General features: G+C 37.4%; 1 protein-coding gene across 1 annotated transcript in view; it reads right to left on the reverse strand.

Moving 5' to 3' along the window:
- GTF2F2 (general transcription factor IIF subunit 2) overlaps positions 1–13,811 on the reverse strand; it is a 147,527-nt gene that overhangs the window by 106,963 nt on the left and 26,753 nt on the right. The window contains exons 3-4 of the mRNA XM_025478242.2: positions 11,707–11,725; positions 10,133–10,277 (exon numbers count right to left, since the gene is read on the reverse strand). Coding sequence (XP_025334027.1) covers positions 10,133–10,277; positions 11,707–11,725 — 164 coding nt within the window. The remainder of the gene's footprint in view (positions 1–10,132; positions 10,278–11,706; positions 11,726–13,811) is intronic.

Raw genomic sequence — 13,811 nt, forward strand, 5'->3', positions numbered from 1 at the left:
AGAGTATAAACATGCCTTTTATTCCAGCCACTGAATAAAGGAACATTTTCTATTAGTTTTAACTTAAGTAGACTTGGCTCAGGCAGTTGGCAAAAATTTCAAAGCTGAACCAGCCACAAAACTTGGTGGTAGTTCAGAAAATAAAGAAAACACAAAGTCGTACATTTTTACTTCAGTTTGCTCTTCCAGACAAGTATAAGATTGCCAGAAAGTGGTTAAGATTCCAAATCTTACTCCAGTGGCATGGCCATTACTCAAGAGAAAGTAAAAAATATAGCTTCCTTACTCTTTCCACAGGGGTTTCTACACATAATGCACTGGAAGAGTAGAAAGGCTGGCACGCTTACTAAAGTGGATGGGACTTAGAGGTGGCAATCACTACAAACTATGGCTATCAGACTCTGGTATCTATCTGGAAGATACTTCCTCAAAAATGAATGGAATAAGCCCAACCTTTCAAAGAAACAACCAAGAGTATTCGACACCATTAATAAAATTCAACCTTCAGGGACATTTAAGAGGGCATGGGATGTGATGAGCACTGGGTATTATATAAGACTGATTAATCACTGACCTCTACCTCTGAAACTAATAATATATGTTAATTAATTGAATTTAAATAAATAAAGGTTTGCTTAATCGTATTATGCTAAAAAAAATTCAACCTTCAAAATGAAAATTCGCAGTTTTGAAAAATTTATAACTACCATCATAAGCTTGACAGCTATCTAAACCTAAAGACTTTCTGTTTAAATCAGTGATGTTGGGCAGCCCAGCTGGCTCAGTGGTTTAGCACCGCCTTCAGACCAGGGCGTGATCGTGGAGACCCAGGATCGAGTCCCACATCAGGCTCCCTGCATGGAGCCTGCTTCTCCCTCTGCCTGTGTCTCTGCCTCTCTCTCTCTCTCTCTCTCTGTGTCTTTCCTGAATAAATAAATAAAGTTTAAAAAATAAATAAAAATAGGGCAGCCCCAGTGGCTTAGCGGTTTGGCGCCGCCTTTGGCCCAGGGCATGATCCTGGAGACCCAGGATAGAGTCCCATGTCGGGCTCCCTGCATGGAACCTGCTTCTCCCTCTGCCTGTGTCTCTGCCTCTCTTTCTCTCTGTGTCTCTCAGGAATAAATAAATAAAATCTTCAATAAATAAATAAATAAAATAAAAAATAATAAAAATAAATTGGTGATGTTAATGAATGCAAAATTTTGTTATTACAGAAGGAAACATGTCAACGTGTGGAAGAAGTACATAACTCAGTGAACCAACATTCTCCAAATGATGTACATATGATGTTCAAAATCATGCAGAGGTCAAGGATTCATTTCAAGTACTAGATAAAGCCTATGGATTTCAATGTAACAGTATAAAAAGTTTACTGTTCAAGTTTAAAAAAAATTTTTTTTAAGATTTTATTTGAGAGAGAGAGAGAGAACAGGATTGGGGTGGGGTAGAAGCATCAGAGGGAGAAGTAGGCTCCCCGCTGAACAGGGAACCCGACGTGGGGCTTGATCCCCGGACCCTGGGATCATGACCTGAGCCGAAGGCAGGCACTTAACTCACTGAGCCACTGAGGCACCCCTGGTTTCAAATTCTATACTGCAACAAACCTTTAAGAAACTAGCAATTACAGAATTTGGGTGTACTATCAAAAGAATTCTCACAATTAGCTGAAAATTTCACTAAATACGCCTCCCTTTTCTAACTACGTGTTTGTAAGAGGTCAGATTTTCTTCAGATACTTCAACAGAAATTAACAGACTAAATGCAGAAGTGGACAGAAGAATACAGCTTATCTTTTAACCCGGACATTAATATGATTTGTAAAATGCCATGTTTCCCCCTAAATCTTTTCTGAAAACAGGGTTTTTTTCATAAAAATGTTATTTATGTTAACACATAATATATAGGTGCCCTGAGACCAAAAGGTTCAAGAACCACTGCACAAAAGTGATACAAAATTATTACAATTATGATACATATGACTAAATAAAATCTGAGTACAGTAGCATGGCAAGTAGTAATAAGCATATGGTGCTGATTTAGGCAACAGAAGGTAACTCATGTTTAAAGGCAGTGATAAGAAAAAAAATTCAACAAAAAAGGAAACAGCTGTATTTGAATGCTAACAACACATACATATAAAGCTTAGTTCAAACCTCTGGAAATTGTACAACTAATATCCCATTCTCAACAAATGGGAGAAATGCATCAAGTTAATGTTTCCCACTAAGAGTCAAAAATTCAATTTGAAATAAAAATACTAACTATATTTATCCTTCATTACCATTCTTGGGAAAAAGGATACCATTCTTGGGCAGGATAGTCCATACAAAGATTATAAATTCTACAATATTTCCAACATGACTGCTAATTCAGCATCTTCAAAGAACATTTCCACAAGATATAACAGTTTTCTTCAAATTCAATCTAACACATTCTAAGACAAATACTTGTTGGTATATGTTACCAAAATCAAGTTTGAAAGTAAGACAGGCCACCACCAAATAAATTTTCACATACTTCCAATTATCTCAGCAGTTATACTATCCAGGGAATAGGTCTTATTATATAATGTGGACAGTGGTTAACCAAGTGTTACAGGACACATTGCTGAACTACTCTGGTTAGCAAAAATAAAGTAAAATAATTGTGCCAAAATAAAAATAAAAGAGCAAGAAATAAAATGAGAAACAAAGAATGTAATATTCAATTTTGAACCTCAAATGTCTTAAACCTTGAAGGAAGTCATTAATAAGCCAGTTCACTGAAAAAACTTTTTTTTTTTTTTTAAGATTTTATCTATTTATTCATGAGAAACACACAGAGAGAAGCAGAGACATAGGCAGAGGGAGAAGCAGGCTCCCTGCAAGGGGGTCCAATGCAGGACTCAATCCCAGGACCGATGCCAAGATCATGACCTGAGCCAAAGGCAGACAGACGCTCAACCAAGGAGCCCCCCAGACATCCCTTAAGAACCACTCTAAAATGTATGTTTAGAGTAGTAGTAATTCTTAGGAGAAAATAAACTATTTTAACACCTTTACTTTATTAAGTCCACTCACTATTGGCCAATCCTAGCCCAGACACGATGGAAATAAGTAGGAGACCTAGTATCCTGTCCACAAGGTTTAATTTGGGGGCAAAATGACTAATACAAACTTCACTGCCAGAGTCCAGATGAAGGAAGAATCAAGAAAGACCAGAGCACAGTAAAGGCAGGGTAGCTGTAACTAAAAAAGGCAGACAAATCCCTGACAGGGAAAAAAGGAGAAAAAGCAGGAGCAGGTGCCAGGAAGCACCAGTAAATATAAGGGATTTCAGCAGACTGGACTAGAGAGGGTGGAAAGGATGGGAGAATTTTTCACAGGACTGCTTCAGAAGACTGCCTAAAACAGTCACATGTGATTTTTATGTAGAACGAACTAAATGGGGCACCTGTCTGAATGTGAGAGTAAGAGGAGGCTAAGCACTATCATGGCCAAGACAATAAAAGATTGATGATGTATCACCAACAGAAATACAAACATATGGAGGATTAAAAAATGGGGGGATCCCTGGGTGGCGCAGCGGTTTAGCGCCTGCCTTTGGCCCAGGGCGCGATCCTAGAGACCCGGGATCGAATCCCACGTCAGGCTCCCGGTGCATGGAGCCTGCTTCTCCCTCTCTCTGCCTCTCTCTCTCTCTCTGTGTGACTATCATAAAAAAAATAATAATAAATAAAAATAAATAAATAAATAAATAAATATTTAAAAATGGGAAAATCGGTATGATTTTTATATCAAAAGTCCAAGTGGATTACCTGTGAAGACAACTAAAGATGGGACTGGACATCAGATGAGAGCCTAGACCTCTGTCACAGTTACCACTCTGGACCAAAGCTCTGTTAATTCCTCCCGAATACTGCCATAACCTCAAGCTTCCAACTTGGTCTCTTCTCAACTGCCAACCAGTCAGTCTTTAAAATGTGTATCAGGGTCACCTGGGTGGCTCAGTGGTTGAGCATCTGCCTTTGGCTCAGGTTGTGGTCCCGGGGTCCTGGGATTGAGTACCACTTCAGGCTCCCCTCACCGCGGGGAGCCTGCTTCTCCCTCTGTGTATCCCTGCCCCTCTCTGTGTGGCTCTCATAAATAAATAAATAAATCTTATAAATTAATAAAATAAAAATCAGATCAAATCTCTATTTTGCTCAAAAACCCTTCAGTGGCTCTCCATTTTGCTCAAAATAAAATCCAAAATCCTTACTGGTTTACAAACTCCTTCATGATTTGCCACTGCCAACTCCCTTCCTCTCTAGCCTACCACTTAGCCACTAATAGCCTATTCCTCTTCCCCTTGGTCATCTATTCCACCCCCCACACTGACCTCCTTGCTACTCCTGGAACATGCTACGCTTGTTCGCACCTTAGGGAACAAGCTTGCTCCCCCTGCCTTGAAAACTAGCTGGCTAATTCCATATGCCTAAGTCGTCTGAAGGAGTTCAAGTCTGTTCAAATCTCATCTTCTCAATGGGCCCACACTGACCACATTGTTTAAACTTGCCAGCCCTGGGGTGCCTAACTGACTTAGTAGAGCATGAGACTCTTGATCTCAGGGTCCCGAGTTCAAGCTCACATTGAATATGGAGCTTACTTAAAAATATTAAACTTGAAAGCCTCATCTGCAACCCAGTACTCCTGATCCCACTTTCTGCTTTTTCCCCAGATAACTCACCACCTGCTAGTCTGCAATACAATTTATTTATGGCATTTATTATTTGTTGCTATTTCCTCTTACTAAAATGTTAGCACTATGAAGACTGGGATTTTGCTAAAAAATACTAAATACTTGGGATACTAAGGTATCCCAAGTCTAAAAAAAGAGGTCCTGGCAAACAGTAGGTACAAATATCAGTTTTTTGAATTAATGAACTGTTGCAGCAGGTCAAAGAAAATGAAAACTTGAGCAAAAACACCACTGTGGTTCCATCAGCTCTAATCCTACCCATCTCCTCCAATATTTTCTAACTCAGTAATGGTTTCACCACTTACCCAGATGCTCTGGCCAAAAAAGCCTGGAAACCATTCTGGACTTTCCACTCATCCAATTCTCCCAGTTAAATCATCACCAAAAGCTGTCAAAATTACTTCTACTATCTCTAGAACAGGATGGCTCTTTTCCAGTCCCACTGCACCAGTTCAAACATTTCATCTCTAAACTAGACTACCAAGTCCACAACTGAGCTATTTTGCTTTGATGTAACCAGGACTATTTAATGGACTTTAGATAGATTACGACAAAGTATGACTTGGAGAAAGTAAAATGAAGAATAGGATATTTGAAGGCAAGAAAAATGCATTTTATTTTTATTTTTATTTTATTTCCTCCTATTCAAGGCACACTTATTCATATACGTCAAGGTCCAGCTCAAATTTATCTCCACTTTTGAAGTCTTTCCCAGTTCTTTCAATTAAAGTACTCTTTTTTCTCCTTTATACACAGCTCCATCAGAGCACTTTCTGTAGCAAGCATTTTTTCCACATGCCAGTTGCCCAACTGAACAGAAGTTTAGTCTTATTTTTTTTTAATTACGATTTTTATTATTTATTTGAGAGAGAGCACAAGTGAAGGGGGAGTGGCAGAGGGAAAAGCAAAAGCAGACTCCTCACTAAGCAGGGAGCCTGACACAGCTCGATCCCAGGACCCTGGGACCATGACCCAAGCTGAAGGCAAACACTCAACCTGACTGAGCCATCCAGGAACCCCAAGTCTAGTCTTATTCTGTCATAGGGCCTAGCATTAAAAATATCTGAACAGGGATGCCTGGGTGGCTCAGCAGTTGAGTGTCTGCCTTTGGCTCGGGGCGTGGTCCTAGGGTTCCGGGATTGAGTCCCACATTGGGCTCCCTGCATGGAGCCTGCTTCTCCCTCTGCCTGTGTCTCTGCCCCCCCACCCCAATGAATAAATAAAATCTTTATAAAAAAAATAAATAAAAAATAAAAATAAATAAACATCTGAACAGATGAATTAACAACTTTTAGTCTAGAATTTGCAATTATAAAGAAGAAAACTAAGTTTGAACAAAGGTAGGGGTGTAACTTATAAAAGAAATTGAAGTTATTATCAACAAATAGTAGATAAAAATACTAAACCAAAGATCTAGGGAAAAGAATAAAGACCAAACACATGAGGCATTTCTCCCTAAAGAAGGGTAGAGAGATAAGGATATTAGCTAATAAAAATATTTAATAGAGAAACAGATTTAGAATTTCATAGAGAAATATGGAGTACAAAAAGGGCTAACCCAAAATAGCCCTTAAAAATAAAACATATTCTCTCAAACATGAATACTCAACTAGAAACAAATTGTGCTCCTAAAACACTCATGAAATGCAGATTGCTTTAATTAAGGAGACAATGTAAAAGATACAATCAGTTCCCTCTAATTCCATCCCCACAAAGATATTCTAATATGTAAAACTGAATCATTAGAAAATTGGTTCAAAGGGGCCTCTCAAAAACCAGCAAAAGGTATATTAATAAAAGGAATAAAATTATTTAAACTCTTAACACATTAAACTCAAGTGAGGTTTTTTTTTTAGAAAAGATTTTATTTATTTATTCATCACACACACACACACACACACACACACACACACACACACACAGGCAGAGATATAGGCAAAGGGAGAAGCAGGCTCCATGCAGGGAGTCCAACGCGGGACTCGATCCCGGGTCTCCAGGATCATACCCTGAGCCAAAGGCAGGCAGCAAACCGCTGAACCACCCAGGGATCCCTCAAGTGAGGTTTTAACTCTTCTTATAAAATTCTACATTTTATAGACATATAGACTATTTAAAAAAATGAAGAGCCTAGAAAAGCAAAGTTTTATAAGCTGGTACAGCTCTACACTTGAGGGAAAAACATAAAAATATTTAAGATAATTCTTGCCTTATGTATATTTCAATGTAAAATAAATGGCTTTACTCACTATAAAATGGCTCAGTTAATCATACTTTGGCAGGTTCATTATCAACCAATACTACAGTGTGAACTATGAAGATTTTTTGGGTCACAGACCTGAGTCTCCAATGAAAGCTACAGTCTTGTCCCACAGAAAAGCATACATACATACAAATCTTTTTTAAATAGGCTCCACACCCAGTATGGAGCCCAATTCAGGGCTCAAACTTATAACCATGAAATCAAGACCTGAGCTGAGATCAAGAGCAGGACGCTCAACTGACTGAATCACCCAGGTGCCCCTATATCTAGCATTTTAAATATGTCATGCAGTTACAGAGCCCCTGCTATTAATGATTTCCTAGAGATTCAAGAAACCCAGCTATAGAACTGAGATCTTCAAGATCAGAAGTGGCAAATGACATAATGCTCCTCAGAAAAGGAAATAAATTGTTAATAACAACTCTACAGAACTTTTTTCTCGTCATTGAGGCAATCAAGAAAACACTGAACATAAAAATCTCTGTTGTGGGACGCCTGGGTGGCTCAGTGGTTGAACGTCTGACTTTGGCTCAGGGCGTGATCCTGGAGTCCCAGGATCAAGTCCTACATCAGGCTCCCTGCAAGGAGCCTGCTTCTCCCTCTGCCTATGTCTCTGCTTCTCTGTGTGTCTCATGAATAAATAAATAAAATCTTAAAAAAAAAGAAAAAGAAAAAATCTGCTGCCTGAAGTACATCAAATGATATACACACAGAGCTAAAAATGCATACATATGCCTTAAAATACACTTGAAACCTAAAGTGTTTAAAAATAAGATCTAATACAGGGGCACCTGGATGGCTCAGTTAGTAGAACATTGGGCCTGGAGCTTACTTAAAAAATACAGACACACAGATATATATCTTTTAAAATATCTAATATTAGTAATGGCTAATAGTTATTTGAGCATTTATTATGTAGAGTGCTGTTCTAAATGTTTGAAATAAATTCCTATTTATATATGAATGTTAATAATTATTATCCCATTTCGCAAATAAGGAAATTGAAGCACAGAAATATGCAAGGAGAGCCAAAGAACAATGACATGAAACAGAAATGAGAGATTAAGAAGCAAAAAATTTCCTTACAGTATGCAACATCTAACAGCAACTTAGATCTGCATTTGTATTACCACAGTTCTACAAAGCAAGAACATATTGTCCAAACTTCAGAAGGATCACAATCTTGGTTCTCTTCCATATCCTTGCCAAGATAATCCTTATAATACCATATTCACTTTGGAGTACACTGTAACCAGAAATGTGAACACAAAATGTTCAAAAAAGAGCACAATACTAACTGAAGGATTTACAAGATTAAAAATGGAAGATTAATTTTGAGGATAACAAACTTTCTAAATCACTATCTCTTGTATAAGTAATAAATCATGCACTGAAAAAATTAGCAACTAAGTGAAATGTAAAAAAAACTGAAAATAGAGTACCTTTCTCTGCAAAAGGAGCTCAAACTTTGTTCTAAGCTCTACTTCCTATTTACTGTCTTGGTGCCATATGCCTCTTCTACTCCACGAACAACCACAGAAGTAGAGAAAACCTCACAGGTTCAATAGGTCTTAATAAATCTTACCAATCACAAGACAAATTACAGATTCCTTGGATGCACCTACGCCATGCCCTGCATAACATGACATACAATAAATATTTGTTGAATGGCTGAATATTCTCCAAGAGAAAATGCAGGTGTTTAACATTTTCTACCTCCTGTAATACTATATTACAAATTTTGTAGCATCAGAACAATCCAATAAAACAAAACTTTTACCTTAAACCACAAGATAGAAAAGTTATAATTTATCATTTTGCTGGGTTTTTTTTTTTTGAAGATTTATTTTAGAGAGAGAAAGCCCGTATGTGCACAGGGGCAGGGGCCAAGAGAGAGAAGCTCCCCACCCACAACTACCACTACCAATCCAGGGCTCAATCTCAGGACTCTGAGATCATGACCTGAGCTGAAATCAAAAGTCTGATGCTAAAAAAAAAAAAAAAAAAAAAAAAAAAGTCTGATGCTCAACCAACTGAGCCACAGAAGCACCCCTATAATTTACCATTTTGTTTCATACTATGTCCAAGGGGGAAAAAAAGACGAATTTTTTTAGATTAGTTTATGCAGTTACTGGTAATTCAAGACACCACAAAAGATTTATCTGAACACTATCTTTTTTTTTAAACAGTAACATTCTACATACTATAATTTCTTACACCTTTTCTTTATACAAACAGTAAACTTTTTAAATTAGATATGAGAAATTAGCTCCATTAAAATGAGCTGCCCTGCTACGTTAATAGTAATATTCTAATTCAGGTAAGGTTAAAATCAAACAATGAAAATAAACATATATGTATGCTGCAAAAAATCTCTCTCTGTATTTAATTCACAAACTTAAATACCTGCTCCTGATTTATTGAACTGGTAAAATATATGAGAGAAAATACACAAAATTTACAAACTATATATATTTTTTTTTTTTTTTTTAAAGATTTATTTATTTATGATAGACATAGAGAGAAAGAGGGGCAGAGACACAGGCAGAGGGAGAAGCAGGCTCCATGCACCGGGAGCCCGACGTGGGATTCGATCCCTGGTCTCCAGGATCGTGCCCTGGGCCAAAGGCAGGCGCCAAACCGCTGCGCCACCCAGGGATCCCCTACAAACTATATTTAACAGAGTTTCTTGGAAGTCAAAACATACAGTTCATCTCTCTGCACTAAAAAGGCCCTTAGTATTGAAATCTACAAAAGCAAATATTCAGACTAAAATATTCCCTAATATTAAGCAGTATTTTTCTTAAACACAACTTATAGTTGCTGAATATCAATTTACCAAAACAGGCAAGTATGACCCTATCTTGGCAAAACTCAGAATACTGTTTCTTCAACATCCTAGAAGACAGCTTGATGCACCATGCTTTTCCATCTGCTTTGTTCTATTTCTTCATGCCCCAAATGGAAACTAAACCCTTCGAGTAACAGCCAAAATTTCATTAATCACAGGAAATAGGTAGCATGACATGAATAATAGAGGCAGACAGAACAACAGATAGAGTAGCCTTGGGAATGACCTCAAAGTGTACGTTGAGACAGAAAATCTATACAACACATACAGGAATCACATTACATAATTCTATTCCCACTTACCTGATGAGCTCTCAGTAAAGACTGTTAATGTCTGTCCTCCAACACTTTGTAAGACAAACGGATGTTCTCTAGGAGTGCTAACCGAAGCTGGTTTTCCACCAATATCGTGAATATTTGCAAGATCTTCATTCAAAGTAAATGACACCTGATAGACACATTAACAAGAGCTTATTACAAGAGACTTATGTATTCAAAGTATCTTTCACAGAAATTCTCATTATAAATCAAATACTTTTTTTAAAATGTGAATCTTCATTTCTAGTCATTTATTAAACATTTCTCTAAAACTTTATCAAACAATCCTACTTAGTCATAAAAAGAGAATCTAGAAAAAAAAGAGAGAGAGAGAGAGAGAGAGAGAATCTAGGAGAGCCTGCGTGGCAGAGTCAGTTAAGCATTCAACTCTTGGTTTTGGCTCAGGTCATGATCTCAGGGTTGTAAGATCAAGCCCAACATCAGGTTCTTTGCTCAGAGTAGAGTCTGCTTAAGATTCTCTCTGCTTCCTCCCACCCCCAAATAAAAAAAATAAATCTTAAAAAAAGAGAATCTATTCCCATTTATCAGAATAACAGGGCGAATCTACCATTATAAAGATGGGTGACAGCTTTCAAACTTTTTCTCTGGTTTATGGTTAAAGAAATTGTTTCCAAAACAGGAATAATTTTTCCCCCCTAAGGTCTGTGAATTCAAGGGATGTCTTGTTACGTTTGTATCCTTATAAATATATATACTTAAACACATTTAAATATAAATAAATATATAGCAAAGTGCCTGGCACATAGAAGGAAAACAGTATTTGCTGAATGAGTGAATATTTTAAGAGTATAAAGAAAGCAATTGCACTTAAAAGGGGGGAGCAAGCTATTTATTAAGAAAGCTTAAACACTCCAATAAGCAAAGGATATATTTCTTTTTTAGGTTTCAATGACTACTGTAGGAGTACATGGTGCTGTTTCATTTTCGAATATTTTAACAAATACAACTAAATATTTACAAAGATAATGCAATATTGAGACTTAGAATAAAAACACATAGTAGATATTCTTTCAAAACGATTTTTTACTATATACCAGATCCCCAAGGGAAGATCACACTTTACATCAAAAGATTTATGAACATAAAATAATAATCTCCCAACTGCACAGGAAAGATTAAGAAGCATTTGTTAAACATTTCTCTACTATGTGATTAAGTACTACAATTATGTCCTGGACTTAATGAATCAAAACCTAAAGCCCTGAAAAATCCAGTCCAAATGCCTTTGCCACACTGAAATAATGTTGAAGTATTACTGTAGCAATAGTAAGCCTCACAGTCTTACTGTCCGTCCCCCCTCATCCCCCCCAGAGAGGGGACAGTTTAGGTCATGGCAGAAAAATGCTAAGAATGAACTAGAAAGGAGTCCATTCATTCACACAAAAGTAGCATTTATGCTGTTTTGTGTCCCACACTATCAGCCACCAGTTTGATGTGGAGTTTTCCAGAATGCAAACACCAACTTCCCTTTACTATTACTAATACGTAGCAAAATGATCTCATGTTTTTAAATAAAATAATCATAGAAATAATCTTACCTCAGTCCTTCCTTGATTCCTACAAAAGAAAAGAAAAATTTTATTTAGATTTCATGTTTTCTTCAAATGTACACTAAGAACTAAAAGAAGTAACACTACATCACATTTACATAAAATATAACATTTACATAGATCAACTAATATTTACCCTTGGCTCTCTGCAACTAACCTACTTGTAATCATATAGTAAAAACAAAAGTTACATTAATCCCATATGTATATTATGAGGAGTTTGTATTACAATGGTCCTAATACTTAAACCAAGTAATAACCTCATTACAATTCTTATCTTTATGTCTACAGCCTAAATAATAGTCTAAAGCTTAAAAACGTATTATGTATCTACTATAAGCAAAGTACTGAGTGTAGGATCTCCATTGTCAGCCAGAAGATATAAAAACTACATCCATAACCGTAAGAGATACATTTTAATTAATGTTTAATTAAGAGAGCCCCAATGTGCCAGGATCAGATAGGAAGACACTACTTCTTCCATTTTAAGAGAGGAAGAATGGGGACAACTGGGTGGCTTAGCAGTTGTGCAACTGCCTTGGGCTTAGGGCGTGATCCCAGTCCAAGAATCAAGTCCCACATTGGGCTCCCTGCGAGGAGCCTCCTTCTCCTTCTGTCTGTATCTCTGCCTCTTTCTGTGTGTCTCTCATGAATAAATGAGTGAAAGCTTTAAAAAAAAAAAAAAAAAGAGTCGAAGAATGTCTTAACAAGAAAGAAAGCCAGATCTAAGCCTTTTTTTTTTTTTTTTAAGAGTATTTATTTGGACGCCTGGGTGGCTCAGCAGATGAGCCTCTGCCTTCAGCTCAGGCCGTGATCCTGGGGTTCTGGGATTGAGTCCCACATCAGACTCCCCACAGGGACTCTGCTTCTCCCTCTGCCTGTGTCTCTGCCTCTCTGCCTCTCATGAATAAATAAATATTTAAAAATACATTTTTTTTATTTATTAGAGAGAGAGAGAGAGAGGAGAAAGCATAAGCCAGGGAGGGGCAGAGAGAGAGGGAGAAGCAGACCCCCTATTGAACAGGGAGCCTGACGCAGGGCTGGATACCAAGACCCCGAGATCATGACCTGAGCTGAAGGCAGACGCTTAACCAACTGAACCACACAGGCACTCCCTGAGCTAAGTTTTGAAAGGTACTGGGATTTCAATAACCTGAGATAGGAATATATTATTAGAAATTACCAACTGAGCAAAGCCACTAAGAGTCTGATAATGAAAATGTAGTCACATTTGGCTGGGAGAATACAAACTAAGGAATAGGGGGAGATAAACTCGGAAGGAGAACTGAGGCTAGATCATGGAATATTTTAAATATCATAGTACAGAGATACTTTATTTCTCAAGTAATGGAGGGCCCCAAGTATCATTTGAACAAAAGAATAAAGTACAAAATATGCTCCTAAAAACATGCACCAGAACATATATATAAAATGAAAATGAAGACCAGTTAGAAAACTACTGTTTCTCCATAACACCAGCCTGAGTTCCAACCTGCCTTCATTCAGGGGCTCAACCACTCATTCTGACATTAAGCGTCTACTCTACAACCATTAGACATTCTACTCTACAACCATTAGACATGGTGCCAAGTGCATGGTACAGTATGAACACAGGCCTTTTTTTTTTTTTTAACACAGGTCTTTATCCTCAAAAAGGTCCCAGTTTAATGAAAAAAGAGCTAATCTATAAACAACATAAACAGGATAACTATGACAGGGGTACAGCATACTGTCACGAAAACACAGATGAGAAAGCTAGCAAGAGATGAACTGAATTGAGGGATGAGGAAAACAACATGGAGGCATTACAGGTTAAGAGAATCCAGTTAAACACAGAAATGATCTAGCACATTCTTTAGAGCATCAGTGAATGGTAGGAAGGAGTCAAGTGGTAAAGAGCCCCTTAGGCCACTAAGGAGTCCAGAATTTTAAACAGGTTTGTTTACTGCAGGACTTCTCAGTCTTTTTCACATGTTAAAGTGCAATGTTGACCCTCCTTTTGTTGGGGAAGTATCTAGAACAGAAGTGAAAAAAAAATCCTAAAATTTCATATAAAAATCTGCATTTCCAGCCTCTCTCAAAAGACTGGAAGA

This window comes from Canis lupus, chromosome 22, assembly GCF_003254725.2.
Source record: "Canis lupus dingo isolate Sandy chromosome 22, ASM325472v2, whole genome shotgun sequence".
NCBI lineage: Eukaryota > Metazoa > Chordata > Mammalia > Carnivora > Canidae > Canis > Canis lupus.